The sequence below is a fragment of the Diorhabda sublineata genome, chromosome 2 (assembly GCF_026230105.1).
Source record: "Diorhabda sublineata isolate icDioSubl1.1 chromosome 2, icDioSubl1.1, whole genome shotgun sequence".
Taxonomy (NCBI): Eukaryota; Metazoa; Arthropoda; class Insecta; order Coleoptera; family Chrysomelidae; genus Diorhabda; species Diorhabda sublineata.
The window spans coordinates 3,049,800-3,076,256 of NC_079475.1; the positions used below are offsets into that span (position 1 = coordinate 3,049,800).

Here is a 26,457-nt window from a genome sequence, read left to right on the forward strand (position 1 = left end):
CTACGTCACCGTCAAACGCCATGGCGTAAAACAGATTGGCGGGAACGTAAACAATAATAATTGTTTCCTTTTTCAGGGTAGACACACCCCAGGGTGGAAATTTTATTTATTGAATAAGTAGTAATTTTTAGTGAATATTTTAATTAGAAAAACGTAATGTATGCGTCGTTATTGTGTAGTACTTGAGAAGGTTATGTTATGTCAACCTTAGTGCGTGTTCAAAACTAGTTCCTCAAATATCAACAAAAAAACTCCCGCGATATATTTGCAAACAAAAACAAATAATTCAAAATGCAAAGTATTTCAATGTGATTCCCGCGCATGGTGATAAAAAGAATACAATCTAACAAAAGAAAAATTATTCTTTCCCGCTATTTGTAGGCGTTGTTTTTTAATACACCTATGAAAAGACTGCAGTTATCCAGGTAGTTAGGAAACAATTTTTACAAAATGGTACTGTCTGAAGGAGAGGATCAGCTGCACAAGAAGTTATTAGACTTGTGCAGTAAATTAAATCTGGACCAAAAGACCATTTCAATAGCTTGGGAAAATTTCACAAATATAAATAAGAATATTACTTTAGAAGTAAGTTTTTATTCATAACTTCATTTAATTTTACTTTGTCAATTTTGTGGTGGATGCAAAATTTTAAACATTCAGCTTAGAAATCTTATTAACTTATAATTTTAATTATGGAAAAAATTTTATGGAATTAGGTATTTTCTAATTATTTTATATTTATCATTTAACTTGTACACTAGAAATTTTTGTTTATAATTATCTATTTATTATTTTCTGTTATCAACCATATATAAGTCTGCATTAAATATTGCATTATTACATTATTTGAAATTTTATATTTAAATATTACTCTATTTTTTTCCTAGCATTTATCTCTATGATTTTATATTTCAAACTTTTCAAATTATTTTTTATTGGTTTTAAATTTATGCCCTTTCAAAGTTATAATTTTTTGTTATTTTTATTTATTTGTGCATTAGGTGAAATTTTCTTCTTATTAATAAAGGCCATTTGATAATTAAGGCTTTTGAACTTGAAACTAGAAGATTGTTACCTTCAATTTATTTCAGGGAGATGCTTTGCAATGGTTAGGTTGTGCTGTTTTCGTTGCTTCACAATTTGTAGAAATATCAACTGTTTCAACAATTCCATCTTCTCCTGTTATTAAAGGCAGCGGCATAAATCTGAAGAGTCTATTAAGACATAGTAATTTAAGGTAAGTCACTAGTAGCAAGTATAGTAGGTAAGTAAACATTTTATAAAATTAGATAGTCTAAATTGTAAGTAGTTACAAGGCTGGGAAATTCAAATACAAGTTTAGGTGTTTGTGAACATGTAACTTATTACATTTTAAGGTCATGTATGGTACTATATTTCATTACATATTAATAAATATTTCACTCATTTCAAAGAATACCTTACGTATTCAACTAATTTACAGATATCTAATATGAGAGAGTACAGTTAACATTTATCATCACCAGCTATCTCAACTTTTTTCAGTTACCATGTAACCTACCCTACATAATTAAATTTCATCAGTAACTTTATTATAATTTACTTTAATATAAATAATAAATATTTATCCCCAATCATGCCATTTTTCTTTTTTCAAATAATCTTTCGCTTATTTCGTGTTTATGGCCGTTTGCTATGTAATTTTCTTCCCTGTTATTTTCTATTCTATTAAGCTTTTGTGGGTTTTATTCAAATCCACTTTTATTGGGATTTTAAAGTGTCTTTTAATGAATTATATGCCTTCTTAGATTACTACTCATTGTGAGTAATTGTTTTTTTTATTAGTTATAACACAAATTTGTTACCAGTACATGATTGCTCTTTACAAATTCCTGACTGTTCTCCTATATATATTCTGTATTTATTTCAATTCTGTTTTGAGGTTCTGCTTTAAAACCTCCGTGAGCTAGTAACTCTTATACCTCTATCAACTATCAACTGATTGAAGATCCTAACCCAGAATTCAAGACATCGCGATCAATTTTTAGTGAAAATTCCAAATTTTGATGATGATGACATGATCTACGAGAATTTTTCATATTTATCTTTTTTTTTATGTATCAATTCTCCTATATTATTTATTCAGTATTATAAATTCTACATGTTTAATAATTATTATTGAGCAGTTATTAACAATTTAGATTATAACATATGACAACGACCCGATTAATATAATCTGTTTCTGAACCACAATGAATATGATCTGAGTTAGTTTCCAAACATTCAGATCATGATTGGATTAATTCATAATAATTTAAATTATAACTTTTAGTTCATATATTGTACAGATATTTTAAATTCGCTTATATTTCTTGTCATATGAGTATTTTTCTATTGATTTAATATTATTCTGTGATAAGTGATAAAAATCTTTTTTTCTCGGCATGCAATAAACATTTCCTGTTATGTTCTTTTTTTGAATTTGATTTGAACCAATAAAGATCATACTTGATAAGTTGTGGTAATAAATATTTATATCCAATGTCATATTTTTCAACAAAGTGAAGTTAATAGTTTATTTCAAAATTGCTGCAATTGGTTTAGTATATAATAGCACCAATAAACACTCTCACTCTTTGGTAATTTTTTATTTTGATAAAATCTTTTACTACAAGAATGAATATTATGTTGATGACTACTTCACAATTAAATGAATTAAGAACCGCAATTTTTTACATTATATACTTATACATATATTAGGTCCCCGATGATGAATAGGTATTTGAAAGCACAGAATATGTATTAAAAACAGTACACTTTGATGTTTCCTTGCCACAATCCACAAAAATCACATTCATAACCTAGTTGGCTAGTTGTTTAAATATCATTCAATAATACACAATTTTCAATTAAATATGATCTATTTTATTTTAGCTTTGTGCAGTTTTTTACAAACATTAATTTATGGGCTGATATGGCTAATTTATCAGAAGAATTTAAGAGTAACGTAAATCGTCTTAAAGATAATTTTAATGTAGCTCACAGTACATTTAAAAAGTATTGTTTTCTGTTTTCTAAAATATTTGTTCCACCAAATTTAGTAGAATTAGAAGCGTCTAAGCATCACCGAAATAGAAAATTGAGGTAAGTGATCTTTAATTATTCAACTCATCCCTAGTATAATAAAAACAATATATTAGTTGTAACTTGGCAACTAGTGCTGGAAGATGGCCAAAAATGACAAGTCGTCTGGGAGCTAGTTGAAATCTCTAATCAGCCCCTTTGAAATACAGAGTTCGGTATAGGTCATGCAACAAATTTAGATAAGAGAAAAAAATATAACATCAAAATGAATTTATTGAAGGAAATTACAAAAGGGACAGAAAAATGGTTATTCTAAGTGTTCAAATTGATGCCAATCTTGATCAATGCATTTATGCTAACATAACAAGAGGCAGATCTCGTAAGTGAGTGTTGGATCCTTGTATTTGCCCACATAAATCTTCGTGCATAACTTTGGTTCATCCATGGTGAAAAAGTACGGACTCACAAGACATTCTACATGAATACCTGTCGATTATTCGAGGGTGTTGCCTGACTTATGTCGATCTCTGTATAACAATGCACATAAATATATATGTATTGTAAGACTAGCTCAATATACCCATTATATCTTCTAAATTAATGATCATGTACAATGCAGTAATTGAAAAAATATTTAAATGGATACAGTATCAATCCTCATCATTGTTGACTATTTTAAGCATTTCGTGTACACTTTTATAGACTTTTATGTCATATAATTCAAATTAATATCTTAGTAGCTAATGCAAAAATTAATTCACACAATAAATTTTAGTGTTTCTCATCACAAAAGGAGCATGTAACATTTACATAAAATATGTACACTTTTATATGTAATCAGACAGAATTTATAGAAAAATTCTATTTTATATTATCTGCATAACGAAATACATTACAATTAAAGTAGTGTTGACATTATATTATATTTAAATCTATCCTATATTCAATGCATCAACTTAGGTGACCTAACAAAATTAAAATTTTATAATTTTTCTATATAACTTGATATCTGTCAATCACTACTGTAGTATTCTTCTGTGATATTAATGTAATATAAAAGTTGATTTTTCATGATTGTGTGTTCTTTATTATTGAAAATTAATTTTTAATAAAAATATTTTGTTCCAGGCCTGTTATGTGCAATAGTTCCAAAGTTTTTGAATTTATATGGAATCTGTTCATAACATTAAAAGCAGCAGACTCGCAGTATAGTACAGAATTAGTGAAATCTTTTCATTTACTCTTTGCTTGCCTAGACTTAGCATTCAAAAATGCTTTTTTGGGGAAAAGAAGGGATCTTCTAAATCCAAATTTTGAGTGCTTACCTACTAATTGGAATCATCCTGACTTTGTGTCACCTTCAGAGGCTCCTTGTTTAATAGGTTATTTTTGTAAAGAAATGGTGACAGAAGCCATGCATACTAAAATCTATGATTTGAAGATACTTATTGGAAATCTAATTAACAACAAAGTGTTGACAGCCGATTCAAGACATTTTACTGGATTATTTGATCAAAATACTTTTGAAAGTAATTTTAAGAATGTTGTCAATACATATGATGCCCATTTACTCAATACAGTAGATGTGGATGAAAAAATATTTTTGGGTAATGTATTATGATTCTTAATATTGCAATCTAATTAACTATTTTGTTTAAACTAAGATTTCTGCTTCAATCTCATTTTGCATTTTTAAATATTCTTTTTCCTCACGCATTCTCTATTAGTTTTTTGTTACAAGCTATAATTTAGTCTCCTTAATCTTAGATTTAATCTATGTAGTTTGCTCAATTTTTTATTTGATTTATTCATTGATATATTGTTATTACATACCATTACAAAAAAGTACATGCATATTTACCAACATATAAAGTAAATTCAAGTAATGGATTAAAATCATATATGATAGGCGTCATACTTCTAGCCAAAATTTATTATGTAATGAAATTTTATACTCTAAATAGAAATATACTGAAAACTATGCTATAAGAATATGGTTTAATACATACAATATGAATGTATAATAATAGCTCTGATACTCATTACCCTCACCACTTTTAATTAAGTAGGAATTGAATATTTAAGCACAGTTTCTATAGTAAATAGTTGAAATCAAATATTTCAATTGCAATTTTCTAATTAAATTCATTTCTGAGAATCTGACACTATTAAAAATGATGGTTTTTACTTATATTTGAAATTTACTCACTTAGATAAAGCCAATACTATTTGATATTGGTATTGAAGGAAAATAATTGCAAAGTAGATTAGCTGGTCCATCATAGATTCATTATTTGGTTTGAGAGCTAATAATGAAATTTTTGGATTAGTAAATTAGACTTTAATGATCATCCAGTAAATTTTCTCATTGGGATCTCAAAACAAAATAGAATACTATTTTGCTATATAAGAATATACAGTATACAGTATACAGAATATACAATATATAAGAATTTACAAACTCTGTAAACTTCAATCAGATATTATAATGTTAGGGTTATATTCAGTTAGTACATGTCTTGTCAAAGAAATCATGTCCAACTTAATCAATAATTTCAGTTGTAAAAACTATAAACTGATTTCAACAAAGTAATCAAAATTATATACCTATGGAAAAATAATAGAAAATATTTAGAATATTCCACTCATGTAGGATAGTTATAAAAATATCCAAAATACCTGTTTATGTTTAACTGAATCCCAGATAGTAAATTAACTAATATTATTAGTTAATTTACAATCACTACTAACATTTGAAACATTAAAGTACAAACTTTAATTTCAGACAACCACAAATAATCAATTCTATCATTTTCCATAACTCCCATAAAAATACCATCTAAACATAGCAATGTTTAAAGGAAGGCTTTTTTTATTTACAAATTTACTTTTTTATTTTTATATTGTATATGTGAAAATGTTTTATTAGAATCAATGTACATTTTCACTACAAGCTAAATATATCCTGTACTTTGATTGAAGGGCAATTCCGCTTTCCTATTCACAAAACGAATTCAGAAAGTAAATACAAAATGTTAAAACATTTTAATTTCACATAAAAGTAATAAGTAGAAGAATAACTACTCAATACACACATCGCTCAAAAAGTCTTGTAACTAAGAAACACATTTTTTTGCCAAAAGTCAATTTTATTCATAAATCTAATCTCCTTCAATAGCAATACAATCATTCCAACGCTTTTCTAACTTGATACCTTACTTGTAGAGGAATTTGTGTTTTGCCTTAAAATAGGCTTCAGTTTCAGAAATTTCTTCTTCATTTGAGCTGAATTTTTTACGGGCAAGCATTTTTTTTGAGATCAGCAAATAGCCAGTACTCACTGTGGGCTAAATCTGGACTATAAGGTGGATGAGGAAGCAATTTGAAGTGTAATTCGTTCATTTAACCATCGTTGCCATCGACTTGTGAATCGGTGCATTATCTTGGTGAAACAGTGGTTTTTTCTTCGACATATGAGGCCGTTTTTCCTTGATTTTTGCATTCAAACGATCCAAAAACTTTATGTAGTATTCTCTATTGGTTGTCCCTCCCTTTTCGAGGAAACCATAACCTTCCCAGCTGACTGTTATGCCTGTGGACGCTTCGGACGTGGTACACCGGCTGTAGTCCACTCAGATGATGATCGTTTTAATTACGAAGGGAAGTAATAGATCCATGTTTCATCATTCATTACGTGTAAACATGGCCAAACACTGCTCTGAACCATTGTTGTTTTGGATCGACTGTGAGTAAACGTGGCACCCACTTGGAAAAAAGCTTTCTCATGGTCAAATATTCTTGCATAATTGTAAACTCACTACTTTCTAATATCCTTACAGCCTCGACTATCTCATGCCATTTCCATTTAGGATTAGATGTAACCGATTTATAAACTTTTTTGATGTTTTCTGGAGTAACCACCTCAGTTGGACGACCAGAACGTTCACCATCATCGATGTCTGTACGACCATGTTTAAATTCAGCAAACCAATAACAAATGGTTCTTTTCAATGGAGCAGAGTCCAGATAACACTTGTTTTGAAAATAACAGAAGTAGCTAGTAGCTTCACTAAAATGGCTATTATTTTTTTCTGACTAATCGAAATTTCATGAAATTTTACACATAGTGTTTTGAAAGCTGGTACTTCATAAACGTCATATGGATTTGACAATGGCAGCTCCATCTGTGTATCAGTCACACGACTTATTGAGTGAAGTATTACCTTTCAAGAAATTGTAAAATTAAATAAAAACTTATTTGTTTGGCATTTTCTAAACAACGTCTTTCCTTGAATGAACTTCTCGTAATGGCATGTATTGATATTTTTACCAACACATGTTGGAAAGCTGGTTATAGAACATGTTAAAAACTGCTACAGTCAGGAGTTTGCCTTTTGCTTCTCAATGAGTTAACTGTCTGGCATTTTTTCTAAATTTTAGTAAAGGCAACTGGGACAAAGGCATTTAGTGAATAAACATAAAATGTTAGTATCATTCATTCTTAAATTGTACATACCTCTATGGTTCATTAAAAAAGTACCTAACATTTTGTTTTGGACACAGTTTAGAAATTTTTATGAAGTAATTTATAAGTGATTGAATATGTGTTTGAAACGCATTTTTGTAGATCCAGTAAACCTGGAACCTTAGAATAGTGGCTTAAAGAAAGCCCTTCAAGGAGGTAGGCGTAAGATAACAAATATCTAAAACTTTAATGACAAAACATGCATTTTCTTTTCAAAAAAAATTTTTCGCGCTAAAATTGTAGAAAATTGCCCTATTTTGAAAAAATCATTATTTAGCTTTAATTTATAAATATAAATTTTATAAAATAAAAATCAAGAAGAAATACATAATGTTGAAAAATCTTTGTATCAAGTCTACAAATATTTATTTTAATCAATGTCTGAAAGAATTTTTGTTTCTTTAGTAAATATGTTACTTAAATGAAAAATCATAGTTGGCAAGCTTTTAAAAAAGCATTTTTGCAACCTACCCTATTGTACATCTTCTTTACACTTCCACATATTAAATAATTAAATACAAATAGAAATAATCACAATAAAATTTTACCCAAGCAATAATAGTAAGCTAATTTTTTGCTTTTTTCTTGGACAAAACGTTTCAATTGTAGAGTTTATTTTAACACTAGATTTTATAAATTGTATGCTTGTAATTCTTTTGATGAGATAATTAAATATGTTTATTTTTTTTTTAGCTGAATATCGTAGACGACTATTAGAAGAGCAACAAAACCAGATTAATTTTGAACAAAGTGTTAAAGCATCGCCAATGTCATATTCAGGTAAATATGCACAAAATAATTTCTTTATCATCTGACTAATTTTAATAGCCATATACTATCCAAAACTATTATGTATCAACTTGTTTATTGATATGTTATTACAAGCTGAAAAAATTATTTACATTTCTACAAATTGAATGAGTTTTTTTTTATAATATCAGGATATACAATGTGGTCCATACGTATGGAATAAATTCAATTTTAGCGTTATTAGCCATGTGAAAAAAACTGAAACAATTCTATTTTTATTCTTAAATTGACAATTCATAGTATGAAAATATCTCCTTCCAGCATCCCCTCTGAATTATAAGCATCCCCTCGAAATTTTGAATAAAAAGGGGGTAGTATGGCACCTTTTTGGGAAATGGATTTAGAATTAATTTTTAAGATGTAAAATTTTGATAATGTGTCTATCACCAAACTTTACATAGAATGAAGATAATAATGTCATATAATATTTAGAATATATTTTTCAATGTACTTTATAATTAAATCAAATGTTCCAAATGTCCATAATTCCAAAAAATCTACATGAGCCTCATCATTAACTGTGCCCTCAAAAAAATATGGACCAATAATTTTATTGTTAATGGCCCAGCCCAAAAGTTCACTTTTTTAGAATATTGAGTGTGAGCCTCACAAATCCAGTGAGGATTTTTTCTGTTTCAATATCTACAATTCTGTTTGTCAACTATTTCGTTTAAATGAAACATCACTTCATCAGAAAAAACTATTTTGTTTTTGAACTGCAAATATGCGTTCATTCTATCCATCATCAATTCACAGAATTCTTGCCATCTATCAGGATCATCTTCATTTAACTTCTGAACCAACTGAACTTTGTAAGGGTGGTATTTTTTTATGCAAAACTCTCAGAATAGATGATTCACTTACATCATTGTCGGCGGCAAGTTGTCGAGTTGTTTTATGCAGATTTTCTTCAATCTCTAGAAGTACATCTAAATTTTTTTCAGTATTTTTTACATATCCAGTTTGACGAAACTTTTTTTAAATTTTGCTAATTGTAGATTGTGAAATGTGTTGACCTGGGTATTTATTATTATGAGTTTCACAAACTTCCTTCTGAGTTCTGCCACTAGTACTTGTGAGAATCTTTCTCCTAGTAAAAAGTAGTTGCAGAGAGTAATATAATGGTCTTGGTTAGGTTAGGTTCGAATTTTGGTTTTTTAGAATATTGATATGAATTTGAAGAAAATTTTTCCAATTGAAACAAATATAAAATTAATGTATTGAACACACCAAAGGTTCCAGTATTGCCCAATGTCAACCACAACTGTATAAAGATTTAAGAAAAAATGTACAAAAAAACTGAAAGCAATGAATCGGCATTGGTAAGCTTCAAACTTGGTATCCTATACAATACTTCTCATTTATGATTTTATATTGGTCAAGAGTATTTATTAATGTCAATGAGTCTAAGAGTCATGTAAATTGTGAGACGGATTTAATAAAACTCATTGACGACTCTCAATTACTTCCCAAAGAGGCTGTTAGCTGGCCATACCATTACTTGGATCTCGATCTCTCGAGGAGAAAATATTCTCCTACAAGATGAGTGAAAAATACTGCTTGTGGTTCAAGTACAACATTGTACCTGTGAGCATTAAGACAATCTTCTCAATGATATTGGTTGATGTGGTTCTCCATATTAATACCACCCTATGTCGATCCGGTATAATCTGTAGACCTTGGTTGGATCCAAATAGGAAAAAGTTCATATGAAAATATTACATCCAATAACTGAGAACTACACCGGTTCAGATGATTCCTGGTAAATTGTCGTGGAACTCTTCAATTTGTTAGAAGGACTAGTTTCAGGTACTCTGGGCAAATATATCTGTTGTGTTCTTATTATATCATCGCGTATTTCTTCAAGATAGCATAAGACAAAATCTTGTCGATTTACATTAATTACATGCTCATGGCGCTAACCTGGCCTTTGTTTTTTCCCCGTCTATTGAAACCTTTTTAATGCTCTCGAATGCGACGATTGTGCTATTTGGAGTCTGGTTTTGGTGACCGTTAGGGTTAATTAAAGTTGATAGTTCGAATCAGTGTTTAAAAAATAATTTTATTTCAAAGAGAACAATTGAGAGACTACAAAATTAAGCCAGTGAAGACACCTTAAGCTCTCTTATCGAGTTTTGCCATGTAACAAATTATGTGTTATTTTTGCTGATATATTATCAAAAAATGATTGCCTATATTTTAAGTACATAAATAATAATAAATTAATCAAAATTTTTTAATTTTAGCAGAGTGTTCAGTTATTACTTCTCCCCAAAATAATGGAAGAAATGGAATTGTAAGTTATAAAATAAAATTTATCCGTTTTGAAATATATTTTATTGGAAAAACTTATTTTAGGCCACACCACGTGCACCTGATACTCCTTTAACTGGTAGGAGTTATTTACCTAGAGAGGCAGACACTTCACCTTTATCAGTTGACAAATTTTTAACGCAGAAAATTACCCGATTGCATAATATCTTGAACAATAGATCTCCTGCCCCTAGTGAATACCTCCTAAAATTGTTTGAGTAAGTTTTATATAGAAACAATTATAGTTTTATATTTTTTTTATTTGAAAGTGGTATTTAGTGTGGATACCACTACATAAAATGATTTTATGTTAAACAATATTGTTGATATACTTTTCCAAATTAGATCAGTTGTCAAATTTTATATGCAATATTGAATATACAAAGCGGTTCAAAATTATGTACACTAACTTCTAGAGGTGCTATTCTGTCCACATGGTAATTATCCATCTAAAATTTTTAAACTTATGATGTTCCTTTACAATATGTTTTCAATATTTTGAAACCCCATTTTGGTGTTTATATGAAAAGCTGTTTTTTTACAATATTGACTAAATGGTGAAGTCGTAAAATTCATAACACTGCAATTTTTTTATTTCTGTAGTTAATTTGCTTTATTTCAATGGATAGATACAACACCTAGGTTAATTAAGTAACAATAGCCTAAAACACTAGTGAGAATCAAAATTATGACTGAGGAATGTATTGTTGAGTAAGGCTTTCCATATTTTCAAGTGGCACTTTGATTTTGAGTGGAAATTTATTGTCTCCACTGCACTGACAATTTCGGGAAACAGATAATAAGCAAAGAAACATTGGACAATTCCTCCCTAGGATGACAACAGATAATCAAGACCGTTTCCATCTGTCCATTAAGTCATCTTTTGTATATCTTTTACAGAATAACAATCAGTGAAAGTAATTGTGAGCTAAATACATATTCTGACACATGTTTGCACTACATTCTGGTAAAATGAAATGGAAATCCAGTGAAGCAGTTAAATTTACTATAATGTATACTGGCGTTTCCATAAAGCCTATACTGGCAGGTTGGATTTGAGCTGCTTACCTATTTTACATGGATACCAGAAAATTTTTCCAACTCTGTATATGAATTCAATATTCTATAAAATAAACCACTTAAATATAATTATTTATCCTTCTTAGATCTTGTAGAGTGGATCCTACTTCAAAAATTCAAGACATTTTAAATAACTTGACTGAAAAATTTATATCTGCTTACACTAACTCATTCCAAAATTGCAAAGAAGATGCGAAAACCGTAGATCAATATGCTATTACCCTATTTTATAAATTCATCGAAAATATTTTGAAAAATGAGAAGAAAATCAGAACTGATATATCCGTAAGTACAAATAATTTTTTTGAAGATTCTAAGTGTTACCATGCAACCTTCATAATCAGGATTAAAACCACAGAGATCCGGTTAAACATATAACATTGCAGCAAATTTCTTTCATTGTAAAATGAAAAATTTTCATTTCAAAACAACTTAATAATAGTATATAAACATTAATTATGTACTAAGAAACGATCTTATTTTTATATATTATTGTCTAAAGTAAGTTGTAATTTATGTTTGTCTAACGCTTGTCAAGTTCATTAAAAGAAGTCGTTTTAACCTTTGAAGTACAAGAATATTATGTCATGGAATATAATTTTTTCTACCCATTTTAAGCACATATTAGAACTCAAATATGTATATGTTAATTTTCCATCTTAACTAGTGAGCTCCTCTAGTATGCCGTAACTGGAGGCGTTATTGATTATTAGTCGCGCTTTTTTAGGCAAATTAAAACTTCTTGTATAAACCTTAACTTGGAAAAAAATATTGATGAAATCCGTGTATTACAACTTTTGTAGTCATCCATGTATTAGGCAGGTGCGTTCACATTTTCAAATGCCATATCCTTACTTATTTTTCATTTTTTTATCACCAGCTATTTTAATTTTTGTGATTCATCAGCAATTAAACTTAGAAAAATGTTATACTTTCTTTACTTAGATCTAAAATTATAGTTTTCATATGGTTATAAAATTGTTGTGCTGTATGTAGCAAATAAAATTTCGTACGAAATTGGAACGTGAGTCGATCTTTATATCCACTAAGCATACAAACAAGTTTCCATTATTTTGTCTCTACATTTTTTGTTTGAAAATTTTCAGGTTCAGGTTCCAATACTGTATGTTTTTTTAGGTGGCATGTTTAAAAATGTCCCAATTAAAATTCACTATATGTTATGCAGCAATCAGACAAAATTATCATTCTTTAAATGAAATTTGATATAGATGAAAACAGAGGCTTATGTGAACTCCAGATACATATCAGAATCTAGAAGGGCTTTTTGGAAACTATGAACTGGATAAATTTGTATATTCAGAAAGTAATCAGAATCCCTTTTACAGCAATTCAGAAATTGAGTGAAGTAATTGGATCATAGTAGCCAGATAATAGGATTCTTTCTACACTAGCATATCTAGTGTCCCAGTGAGGACATGTGTTAAGCTGACGGATTCTTTCGTTTTTTTCTTCTAAATTTCAAAAGTGAATAATTTCCCATATTGGCTATCTATAATTAATTCGTATACCCAGTGTAACTGACAGGTTATCTGAGTCTGAGGTTTTTGTACTATAAGACTTTTCGATAGCAAAAACAGATTATTATTATTAAAATTTGGTGTAAATTCCGTCTGTGTTGATAATGGGGCTGCTCAATAATAATTATTAAAACGTACAGAAATGAAAGTAATAAGATTAAAATGTGATTGTAGCTTTTTTAAATTTGAAATTTCCATTAAGCACAGAACACGACGTTCTATAACTATGATAAAAATCTCATTTACACTTGGATCATAGTTTCTGAGAAGTCCCAACATAAGGGAAATCCCACATTTTTTTTCTATAGTTCAATAAAATTTAATGTAAAACATGGGTCGGAATTATCAAGTACTGTTAAATCCGGATTATAAAGTATACAATGTAATGAAAATGCTTGTTTGGATTACTGAAGAGTCTAATCCGATTTATTGAGGTTGCTATGCTATTTCATAGCCTATATAAATATTGTCCTGTTATTTATAGGATCTAGTTCAAAAAGACATATTTTATATGTGTATGTTCACGTGTTGTATGGAGATAGTTCTTTTTTCACATAATTGTCCACAAAAGTTTCCATGGATTCTAGAAGTATTTGACATACAACCACTTCATTTTGTCAAAGTCATTGAACTAATTGTTAGATCCGGAGGTCAACTATCACGGGAAATAATAAAACATTTAAATAAGGTAAGCTTTGTGTTATGTACCTACATAGAAATAATACTACCAAATAAGGTACTTGAAAATATTCAGTTTAATCATTAATGTGGAATAGGAAGCACATCAAATATTTTCAAGGACAAACTTTCGTTATTTTCTTTAATTCAGTTTTTTCGTCTGTCCATGTGATCTTTTTTCATTTGAAAAATCTCGACAATTTTTTTCCCATAATTTCTTTGGGCGTCTCTTTTTTTTTAGTATTTTTACTTATATCTTTAAGTTTCCTTATATATTTTCATTTTATATTCTATCCTATGTGGTGACACCTTTGACTTTTGTACTCAGTCTACCTTCTGCCACACACAACTTACATGCATGATCGCCATTGCAGTACAGTCAACACTACGGGCGAATTCGAACTTGAAGCATTTTGTTATGATCAACACAAGTAAATGAACTTGCCCTAACTAACATTTGTATTATTTGGGTTTTGTAAACAGTTTTTTTGAGAAAAAATTAAAAGTGGAAATTGGTTTTTTTAAACCAAAAAAATGAAGTTTCATAAATTCCTTTTGGATGTAACACCAAATTTTTGTATTTGGTCTTGCAATATTTCCATTTCTTTTTCTGTACAATTAAATTTTTGCAATACCTACTTCCTTTTTTCTCAATTGATTTCATTTTTAATTTCTTTTATCACTAGGGCTTTGTGTTAATTTTGCTTTTAGAAGGTAATTATTGCTGTATATCTCTGCACTTTGCATGAACCTCATATCTCCCATCTGTTCTTATTACTCTTATTTACGAGAACATAATGATTAAATGTTAATATAGATTAACATATAATTATACATTTTAGATCGAGGAAACTGTTCTTGAAAGTTTGATGTGGAAATCTAATAGCTTAATTTGGGAAGCTATCAATAATTCGGGAGAAATTATTCCAAAATTTGAAGAAACTGCTCTTCCTGGTCAACTTTTGTATAGTGCAGCAAATGGAAATCGATCCGATTCAACTGAAAATTTAAATAATTCTGGTGTGTACCATACTTTTTAAATGATTCTTAATGTAAATATGTCAGAAATATAATTTTAATGAATCGCTTCATTTTTAGATGAACAACCAGTACTGTCAGCACTTGAACGTTTTCAATCCCCTAACAGGCAATTGCTCCCTAACGTTTCTGCTGGACAGTCATTATTAATTGAAAGCAACCCATGTGTACCTCGCAGACCTGGTAGTTTACCAATAATATTTAGGAAGGTAAGAATAGAAGTTTGAAATTGGCTCCTCATTGATCCAAGACTAACGTTATCAGGAGGCATTTGACTGATACAAGGTTTGCCTTTAAAGTTTTTACAAAAAGTGAAACAGAAACGAATAAGTTCAAAAAAGTGTTTTATTACTTTTTAAAATACATTTTTACATACGCTCAATTCAATTCTGGAATCATTTCTCACTATGAAGCTGATGTCTAGGAACATGGTTTTGAAAGTCTTCAACAGCTTCTTAAGGTTTTGAAAATTGGTATCTGCACATCTTTTGTTTGACAGTGGAGAACAAGAAAAAGTCATTAGGTCATAAATCGGTTGAAAGGGAGCAGTAAGATAATAATTCGATGCTCATTCCCTTTCACATATTCAGTTGTTTGATGTGCTTTATGTAGAATCCACCTGAAACATCTTTCTCACACCTAAATGTTCATGCAAAATAGTCTGCTATATCATAAGAGACGCCTCTACCTGTCTGTAAGTCAGATGCTGATCCTCTTTATCATTTTGTGCACAGTATCGATGTTTCCCTGAATGATAACCAATTTCGGCTGAGCTTCTCGACATTCATTATTGACGAACGCAGGATCATGACGAAATTCTGCAAATCAATTGTAAACAGTCTTCTCTGTGCTTTATTACTAAAAGTTGCACCAAGCGATTCTATGTATTTTTGTTGAGTAAGGCCTTTTTTAATATCAAAAATCATTTAATATAAGTCGTCACGGGTGATTCCCATTTTTGCACAAACTTAATTCTTTTAAACGTTTCATATCAACAACTTGGTCAATTTCTAAATTGCCAATGGCTTCACAATAACAAACGTCAATGTTCACAAATACACTGGTGATTCGATTGTAAAAACTTAAAAGGACATAAAAATTTTTACAATATTTTTGAGGTATATAATATTTTTACAAAAACCAATATAGTAATTTAACTGCAATAAATTGCAATTTACAGATTCATTTTTATAATCATATATTTTTAGTTGTTGGATTAACTTTAATTCTATATTTTGATACCATTAAATACATAATTTCTGATTGCATCTAACAGAAAAACTCATAAAGATTCAAAAAAATTTCATACAATTTAAAAGTCTAAATAGAAAACCTCGCAACTCCAGACCTCCCTTTTTTTCTTAAAGCTAACCGCAATCCATGTTAATTCTTCAATTATTTTCTCGAAATTTGATATCTGGTCACTATTTCTATCCTTAATTAAAAAAAAAACAGGTTTAGTCATTAAAATTTTTTATTGTTAAGTTTTTTGTGTCTACTGTAAAATTTGGTGGAGTTACGAGGATTGCGATTTAAGCCAATGATATATGAACCTGGTCTTGTTTGTTTTCTATTTATTTATATGTTTGCTTCATATATTCTTTCAACTTCTCTTTGTCCATTCTTTGAATGTGTTTCCACCACTTAGTTATTATTGTTCTGTGAAGTTGATAATTGGTTTTACCCCTAATTCTAATTGTATCTTTTCTTTTCACCACTCTTTCTAATAAACATCTAGTACTCACATTTATAAGTCAAAACTGGTCAATAAATGGTTTTTTTGAGATTTCTCTTTTATTCATAAATTTTTATCATTCATTTCTACATCTGATCTTTCCATTTTTTTTATTACTACTCCCCAATATCTGTATTCAATTCTGACATTGTCTATTTTAATTTCCGTATACATTTTAGACTTCCTAATAGCAGTATTTTAGTGGTTCCATTTGTTTTAATTTTCATGCTCTCTTCTTCCATTGTAGCTGCAGTTTATTTGTTCTTGTAATCACAATCATTAGTCAAAACTGGTCAATAAATAGTTTTTTTTCAGATTTCTTTTTTATCCATAAATGTTTATCATTTATTTCTATATCTGATCTTTCCGTTTCTTTAAGTATTACTCCCCAATATTTGTATTCTATTCTGACATTGTCTCTTTTAATTTCTGTATACATTTTTAGATTTCCTAATAGCAATTTATTTGTTCTTGTAATCATTTTTCGCTTCCTATTATTAATACTATATTGTCTGCATAACTCCTTTCAGCAATTTCGATTCTTTCTAGATTTTTAAACAAATTTTTTTTCTGTCACTTTTTTCAATGGTGTTGTCTATATGTTGAACAATGTTATGCTTAGTAATCTGTATTAATCTCTAAAAAATTCTAAATGCATCTGATTTGTAATATGAAATTCTTTGTTCTTATATATTTTGAAGATATAAAAAAAACAGATAGATAATCCGGACAGCAGTTGTAAATATACCTTGTATAATAATTGTCTTAAAAATACTTATATTCAATATTAATGTCCCGAGTGCATGTCAAATTGTCGATAATTTAATTTTCTCGAGTGCGCGAATGCGCACGAGAGGAAATTATGAGACAATTTGACATGCACGAGAGGGCATTTTGGCAGACTATTTCCTGAGAAAAATTTAATTCAAAATAAACAATAATTGTTCCTTTTCTTAAAATATAAAATTAAAACCAAATGATGTTTATTAATCCTAGACGAAAATTTGGCACTAGTGCAAATTATCGATAATTTGCACTAGTGCAGTATTATCACTGAAATTTGATCGTTGCTAGGTAAACATAAAATATTACAGCTTTTTGGTTGGCTTAAATTTTTCGAAGGAAATAGTCAAATAAATAGAGATTGATAGAATCCATCTATCTACAAATGTTTTCAGAATATCTTGATGTTTATAAATTATTCAACATTATAACAGCCTATGAACCCCAAAGGCTAAGTAACTTAGCAGCTCATGCCAAATATTCCTTATATTCTATCCAGATTAGAAAATCTTTACTAAAAGCATATATCTTATGCTAGCACTTAATTGGTAGAAAACATAGAAAGACAACTATCTTTACTATTTTCATATTACTTACATCATATCAATGTGTTAAATTTTTCAAAAACTTGGACTCGCATTAAAGTAATAATTGCTTCTGTACATTTAATATTGTCTTAAATTAAAACTCAGAACTTTAAAACCTTCCCTCTATTTTAGAATTGAATCTAAGAAAAATTGAATATATTTTTAATACATTAATCTAAAAATTTTCAGTTCTACAACTTAGCTGGAATTCGGATGGAACATTTGTGTTTAAGACTAGGGCTGTTGGATACAGAAGTCAAACAAAAAATATGGACGGCATTTGAACATTCCATTCAAAATAGTGATTTGATTAGGGATCGGCATTTGGATCAACTGCTGATGTGTGCTGTTTATGTAATTTGCAAGTTAACTAATTCGGATCTCAAGTTTCAAGACATAATGAAGTTTTACAGGGACCAGCCACAAAGTAGCAGTGATGTTTATAGGCATGTTTTAATAACAAGACAAATTACTGACGAAGGTATGTATCCTGTTTCAGTTCATAAATGTAATTTTCTGTAGGTTTGTAGGAAATGGATATCTGAATTTTAAACTAATTAGATCCAAGAATTTGAAATATTTAATTGAGATTGTTTATTTGAGTTGTCTAATACAATAGGCTACTGATTGTAATTTAATGTAATAAAATTATATGAAAAGATTTTAATTACAATCTACCAGTGTAAATTTTAATAGAACATCTCGTTAAATTAAAATGGAATTAGTTAATTAATTGCTCCATTGGATTCTCACTCTACCAGATTTTAGGTTAAATGTGTGACTGACGATTTGCATGTGGCTCACGTTTGCTCTGACAATAAGCTACCATATTTTAATAAAAAAAAATATGTATATATATATATATATATATATATATATATATATATATATATATATATATATATATATGAAAAATGATTACCGGGTTTATCTCAAAATGATTTCTTTGGGTTACCTGAAATAAAATGTTTGTTAAGACTTTCGGAGAACTACAAATCTCGATTAATTCAATTTTGTAGTTGAATTAGAACTGAACTCCTGAGAGATGTGACAACATTTGTATGCAATGAACTGTTTCCAAGACATTATGGCAAAATATCCTAACAATTTTTTTTGTAAGTTAAATTATTCTTGAGATTTTCCATTACAAATAACCCTATTTAAAAAAAGATCATTAAAAAGTTCTTATTTTAGTGGGCTTTTTTGATATTAAAAAATTAATAAAGTGTTCAAAGAGTGGAGCAGGAAACCAGTGCAACAGATAAGTTTATTATAATTTATTGCGAAGTTCTATAGTAATTTTGAACGGTAGATTGGAAGCAATATAGTAAAAAGTTTTATACTGATATTGCGGTGCTCTTCAAAATATTTTCCTAAACCATATGTAAATTTGTGGCAGACACTGAAATTTATTAATAGAAACGGTTTTCAAAAATGTTCAAATAATAGATTAATTGATATATCCGCACTTTTTCATAAGCACTTTGACGGCAATAATATAAATTTGTTATATTTGCATCAATTGGCGACAATAAGGAAGAACTGATCTGGAAGGAAGACAATTCGTTATTTAGATGACTCAACAACTTTCATACATTGCTTTCAAATTGGATAGATATATGTCAGCTTTTTGTAACATCATTCTCCAAAGTCTCAAATGACACCAAAAGATATGCCTTAAAATGATCATAAGCGTGGGAGTAGTTATAATAACTGAATTGAAGAAACTCCTTCATACATAAGCAATCTTTTGTGATTATTTCAAGTCTATGATTAGGGCAAACTAAACTAACTCAGTTACCTAATGAAACTCGAAGAAAATCCAGTTCTTTAGATGTAATGTAATGTAACTGCGAAATATATTTTCATGGATTGATCTAAATAACTTGCTTAAAAAAATCTGAATTGTCCAAAACATTTGGAACCCTATTTTGGGACAATAGTGATCAAAAATTAAAATATTTCTAAAATAGATTTAATTTATTTAATTCATTATAATAACCTGCTATTCCGTCGCTAATACAGAACTTCTTTGTTCAAATAAAAAAGATATATGTTCTAATAATGTAAAATGTAATTGCAGAACATATCGAATATACCCCAATCTTCTGCGGCTCCGTTTCTTAAAGCAGTGGTTAGTAGACAATTTTATAACATGTGTATTTTTAAAAAACATTTCAACCCTTACTATTATGCATTAAAGCTTCCAAACGAACATTGAAATTTGACATGACATTTTAGAGATCTTACATAAGCGACTTCTTTGGCAAATTCAAACGAGATAACACATATTTCATTTGGATCAGATTCATTTTTATTTCATATATATGGTCAATCAATTACTGACGATTAACAAATACACTTCGTATATATTTTCACATAATATTACTGATGAATAATCATTTTTTGACTAAACATTATTTTGTAAATTTGTTCTTCCATTTATGTTTATAGGCGGAGTAACTATTCCTGAAGACCGTAGTGACCTTATTAAATTTTATAATTCTGTGTATATTGAAGTTATGCGAAGATTTGTAAGCCAATTCAGAAGTACGGGACAGGTAAATATTTTATAATTATTATTATCATGTGAATTAGTTGGTAGTTCAACTGTTGTTATTTATTCAGAAAATGAAAATTTTATATCTTTTAATTCAATAGTGAAAGATGAAATTTTTGCTTTTGTTGTATTATAATTGCTAAAATATTATTATACAACCATTGATATAAATACTGCTGGTTTTCGAGATACAAGATGCCTATTTTTTTCCTTGATTTTTTGTGTTTTTATACATTATGAAGATGATGCATTAGATGAAGATAGTTGACTTTTTGTATTTTCAAAAATTGCTCCGTATCACTTCGGAATCGACATTCTTTTGACTCGGAGCATTTTTGAATCTAGTTCAAAATCATTTCCAAATATCTGAAGAGCTTGAATAATTCTTTTTTATTTTTGTTTCTACCAGCAATTTTTTATATCTTTATTATTAAATACTAAATCACTACTAAATCAATATCTAATATGCTGATATATTTATATGCGATTGTTTGTTAACATTTTTATAAAATCTTAAGTCACTTCATCCACCTTCCCAGGGATATCATTATAGGACCTTTTATTCTTCCTATCGTCTAAACTTTGAAACTCTAAGGTCCCTTCAAGAACATTCTAATTTAGTCTCTTGAACTCTCTTACTATTAGTGGTGGCTGATATGCTCTGATTATGCTCTATCTACCAACCAATAAGATCTGTATTCAAACTCGATAGGACAACATTGAAAATAAAAATTCTCTGAGCCACCTTTGGTAGGAAATATCAAAGTATCAACTTTATTCTGTATAGTACAGATATAGAACATAGACATTCAGAAATATGGTTATACTATAGATCTGTGTTCACTGAAAAGAGTAAACCGTCTGATCACAGACATGGCACAATAAAAATCAGTAGAATATTATTTGGATATCTAAATAGCTTACACATTGTTTCAAAATTTTTATTTTTATTTTAATAAAAGTTAAATCAAATATCTTTTCAGAATACTATAAATTTGGTTGCATTTGAATGAATATTTATTTGTATTTCAGAGAAGCAATTTATTACTCAGTCCACTTCCAGCAGTAAAAAGAGATTTAACATCGTCAAGTGTGCAAGTTGTTGGAAACGTCTTTGTACGTCGATTTGAAAGTCCATCTACAGGTTCAAGTGATAGCTTCAATTACGTTTTTAATCGTAGTCCTTCTAAGGTAACAATTTGATTAATTTAACAAAATCCAATTAAATTAAGATACACAATTCTGTACAAAATGTGTAATACAATTATTTAGGTCGAAAATATCTTTATTTGCAAAAAGGTTCTGGTGATGGAATCAAATTAATATATTTTCACTATAAATGGACAAAGCAACATACATATTTCTGGAAGGTTAATTCGTATTATTTTTTATAACCTGTTGCCCATGATCGTAGCCTGTGAAAACTTTTCGTATCGTAATATAATAATTGGAAACTTTTTTTAGTGAATATAGAAATATCCGTGTAAAACTTCAACTTACAATCTACTTAAAGTTAATTTTAAAAAATTAAAAACAATATTAAATCAATTTTAATCGTAATAAGGGCCCAAATAATCTATTCCTTTTAATATCTTAAATGTTCAGCTACCACAAAGTTGTATTCTTTTTCCCCTTAATTCGTGAATATTTGTAACTCATTGAAAGTCATGTCAATCAACGAACAACAAATAAAAGTGAGACAAATCCTCACTCACACATCCCCCTACACTTTGGTAAGGTACAGTGGAACAGTGAAGTTTCTTATATATTATCGCGACTCACTGTTGAAATTTACACTGGCACGTTACAATTAGTTATTAGGTTAAAGATTTGACATGTATATTTTGTAATTTTTTTTTCATTATTATATGATGTATATCATTAACTTGGGAAGGTCAAATACGCTACATTGAGTTTCAAACTCAAATGTGATTTAGAAATTTTTGATTGTTAACTGAAGTATGCAAGAATAATTGAAATTATATAATTTGCCAATTCCCACAAGCCATAGTTACAAAAAATTGTGTGTGGTGAGTTTAGAGTGTGCAGCTGGATTAACTAACCTATGCCTGTATTCTTTACTTCATGTCCTCTTATTATTGCCCAATATGACGATTCTTCAGCTAAAGATATCTAATTTCTATATTTCAGTATAGCCACCCCCTTGCCTATACTATGCAAAGACCCAGTTAAATAAACCATCAATATCCAGGGTTGTTGGTGTACCTGTTGACTCTTCCCCTACAGTAACATTATAGTCTTATAGAATATTTTATTCTTACTATTATCTAAACTTTAAAATGCGATAGATCCCATAAAAATATGTTTATATAAAATAAAACTAAATATCTTTTTGATTACAGGATCTGAAAGATATAAACAAATTGGTCAACAACAGTAGAGTTGCAAGCAAAAGACTTTTGATTGATGGTGACTTAGACAAAGAAATACCTCCCAACAAAAGACTTTCCAATCGGAAAGTTCATACTCTAGTGGAAGAACGCAGAAATCAAAATGGAGAGTAATCATTCAGTGAATACTTAATTGTATGAAAATTCAATACAAAATCACTTCATTTGATTTTGTACAATTTTTTTACTGAGTGATATTAGTTATCATAACATTGGAATTGGAAAATTTCTGTAAATACTAGGTTTATTATTAGCATTGCCACTTTCAAATTATCTGTTCAATAAAGCAAACAATTTAATTATGAATTTGAAATATTATAATTACAATAATTAACACAATGATTTTTCACTAATTACTGAAGATTAAGTTTTGTGACAAAATACATTACTGTGACTGTTGGGTATGATTTGTTTCAGCGATAACTATATTTTGTGTTTTGGGATTCACACACCTAAGTGTTTGAAAACAATCTCCAATTAAATCATAATTGTAACCAGTAATCGTAGATATAGATTAAGATCGCATCGTACTGCAACCTTAAAGTTTACTGTGATAACATAAAAACTATTTTTGACATCCACAGCTTACCTTACAGTTCTAATGTAAAAGATTTGGATTCTAGGCTTAGTACTGAAGATATCTCAATATCATTTAAAAATGCAAGTGGCGATGTTAATTAAACAAAATGATTTTATTGCAATACATACGTTATTATAGTTTTTAAATTCACTTTTATAGGTATTGTGATTGCCAAAACATTCAATCAAATTACAATTGTTTTAATACTCAATTATATTTCGTAACTTTATAATTATAAACAATTCAAATATGTTTTTGATCTCTTTTCTGCACTTAACATGTTTTTATGTAATATATCCATTAAATAAGTTGAAATTTCTACTACCTTTTGTGAATATTAACTTGAACTCAATGTTTACTACCACTATCACAGTTGAGGATTGGTAATATACTTTACTTTGTTGTATTGTGATTACTAATTATTGACCTGCATCGCCCAGGATCAAAGTAAAAATTTTCAACTAGTAATTAGAAATCTTTTGCTTGTTTTCTTGATTGCTTTCCTCTTTAATAAATGATTTATTCATACACTTAGAAGGAAAATGTTTTTATGAAATATTCATAATTTCTCAATAAATATTTGTGAAATACGAATTGAACAAAAAATTTTAATTTATATCGTGAAAAACATGTTGAATTTTATTGTTTATTTCTCGAATGTTACTAATTCTTGGAACCTCACTATATAAAAGTATATTGTAAAAATCTTATTAATATGGAAACCAATATAGTGTGGAAAATATCTTTTACATATATTCATATTAATTTTTATTTCAAAAATACGTAATTTTACGATAAAATTCAAACAGAAAAACTGAAAATTTGAGTTGTGAAATGTATTGGACCGATAAATGTTGTTTTATGAACTTCATTTACTTCCTTAACGTATTGTGTGTTCCGTGATTGTTAATTATTATTATATTGATTGTATAGTCTATGATTTATTTAAACTAGTATAATTTTCGCCTCAAGATGGGAACTCATAATATTTTTTATCATGCTTTATGAATTGATGACACCTTCCCCCTCTCCCAAAAAAGAAAAACTGAGAAGCATGTTTATTGAAGTTTTAAGTATATTTCATTTTATGGAGATTTAATTGAAGCTACAAATATAATCTACCTTTTTTATTGGCGATTAAATACCCTCATATCAAATGCAAATTCTTGAAACATTGTGTATGCTTTGCTCAGATAGATTTCATAATAGCAAACACCTCCACATCTATGGTAGAAGTTTTCTTAGTGGGATTATTTATGGCAAAATTGGTTGGCACACCAAAGTGTCCGAACTCTAATATATTTCCGAGGTTCCGAAAACTTATTTATTCATGGTCAAGTACAATATAAAAATATGTATAAAATTATAACAATAATAAAAAATACTTACATCAATTAGTTAAGAATTGCGGTGTTTAATTATGTAATACCTTAATTTTTATTATTTTAATACTTTTATACATATTTTTATATTGTAATTCAACAAGATTCCAATACTAGACAATGAATACCTAAGTATTCAAAAGGTTGGAAATATATTAGAATTAGTACACATTGGTGTTTACATTGTGAAAACGTTTGGATTTGGCTTCTCAGTATTTCTATTAGTTTTCAACATTAGGTGTAATTATAAAGTTCCTGTTGAATTTAGTTTATATCTCAAGAAATTAATAATCATTTTATGTAATTTTGTTATTTTTATGATACTATGTAGAATTTCACCAAATATTAAATCAGAAACTTGGAATTAAAAATGAAATTTTTATATTATACAGCTTTGTATACATATTTGGATTAGTGTAGCTTATTTACTTACGGAATTATGGAATATATGTGGTAAATAAACTTCATGCTCTTTCCTGGCCGCTCTCTGCTTCTTTGTTTTTCTATTTCCATATTGTTAGGGGTTCCTATTGATATTCATCTGCCATTTGGTCTCACTGATTTTTCTACATTTGCGTATTGAAGTACCTATTTTATTTATTTTTTTGGAATACATAAATCAATCCAAAAACATTCTTTTTGAATTCTCGCTGGTTGAGATACCAAGCTTTTCTTCAATAAATATTTACCAATGTTACTAAAACATATTACTGCCAATATTCTTGATGCTTCTTCTCTTTCTATCGATTGTTATTTGTGTTATCTTTTCTACGTACTAAGTCCTTAACCAATTGTAAGCTTTATTCATTGAGAAATATATTGTGCCTGAATCATGGTCTCGGGTTCTTGGTTACTAACTCTATATTATTCACAGATATACCCTAATTATTTTGCCATCTTTCAAATTTCCCTATGGCTTTTACCTTTACCCACAGCTCTTTTTTTTTGGCTTCTTCGCCTCTTTCTTGGCTTCTACCTTCGTTTTAAATTATGTTTCATGTCTCCATTAATGTTTTCCTAAATGTAGCTGTCTTCTGTTCCTTGTTTATTCTCTATTACTGGTTTCTTTCTTAATTTTCAATTTGCGTATTTTTCATTAATATTTTCTTTCTGTTGAAAATACACCATCTTAATTTAGGATTACTTTTTTGGCCAAAAGATAATTTTTGATTAAATAATGTAACAATATAATTTGGAATACAGAACAGATTTTGTTATAATCCTAATATGGTCCCAATCAAATATTTATATTTACATTGTGTTTTATATATTTTTGTTTGCATAACTATTATGTTTAAGTGATTTTAGTAAATTAATAACAGGGGCAATTTGTAGATATTCATAAATTTTATTTATTATAGTATACTATACAAA

General features: G+C 28.6%; 1 protein-coding gene across 2 annotated transcripts; it reads left to right on the plus strand.

Annotated features, from left to right (window-relative positions):
* On the plus strand, positions 1-26,457 carry LOC130440552 (retinoblastoma-like protein 1). 2 transcript variants are annotated; one of them, XM_056773797.1, is made up of 15 exons: positions 1-585; positions 1,092-1,237; positions 2,914-3,123; positions 4,192-4,670; positions 8,282-8,368; positions 10,645-10,694; positions 10,757-10,929; positions 11,878-12,076; positions 13,814-14,017; positions 14,850-15,027; positions 15,106-15,254; positions 18,340-18,631; positions 20,605-20,711; positions 21,743-21,901; positions 23,074-26,457. In XM_056773797.1, the coding sequence occupies exons 1-15, from the start codon at positions 451-453 to the stop codon at positions 23,233-23,235; spliced, it is 2,730 nt and encodes a 909-aa protein (XP_056629775.1). In that variant the 5' UTR covers positions 1-450; the 3' UTR covers positions 23,236-26,457. The 2 variants fall into 2 exon arrangements, with proteins under 2 accessions (XP_056629775.1, XP_056629776.1); XM_056773798.1 differs by having other exon boundaries at positions 10,648-10,694.

What these genes read in the sequence shown, in the direction of transcription:
- LOC130440552 (XM_056773797.1), top strand. Translation starts at nt 451, where the DNA reads ATGGTACTGTCTGAAGGAGAGGATCAGCTGCACAAGAAGTTATTAGAC. An exon ending in ATCGCCAATGTCATATTCAG is followed by an intron (nt 8,369 to 10,644) that starts GTAAATATGCAC and finishes TTTTAATTTTAG; the next exon opens with CAGAGTGTTCAGTTATTACT. An exon ending in ATAATGGAAGAAATGGAATT is followed by an intron (nt 10,695 to 10,756) that starts GTAAGTTATAAA and finishes AACTTATTTTAG; the next exon opens with GCCACACCACGTGCACCTGA.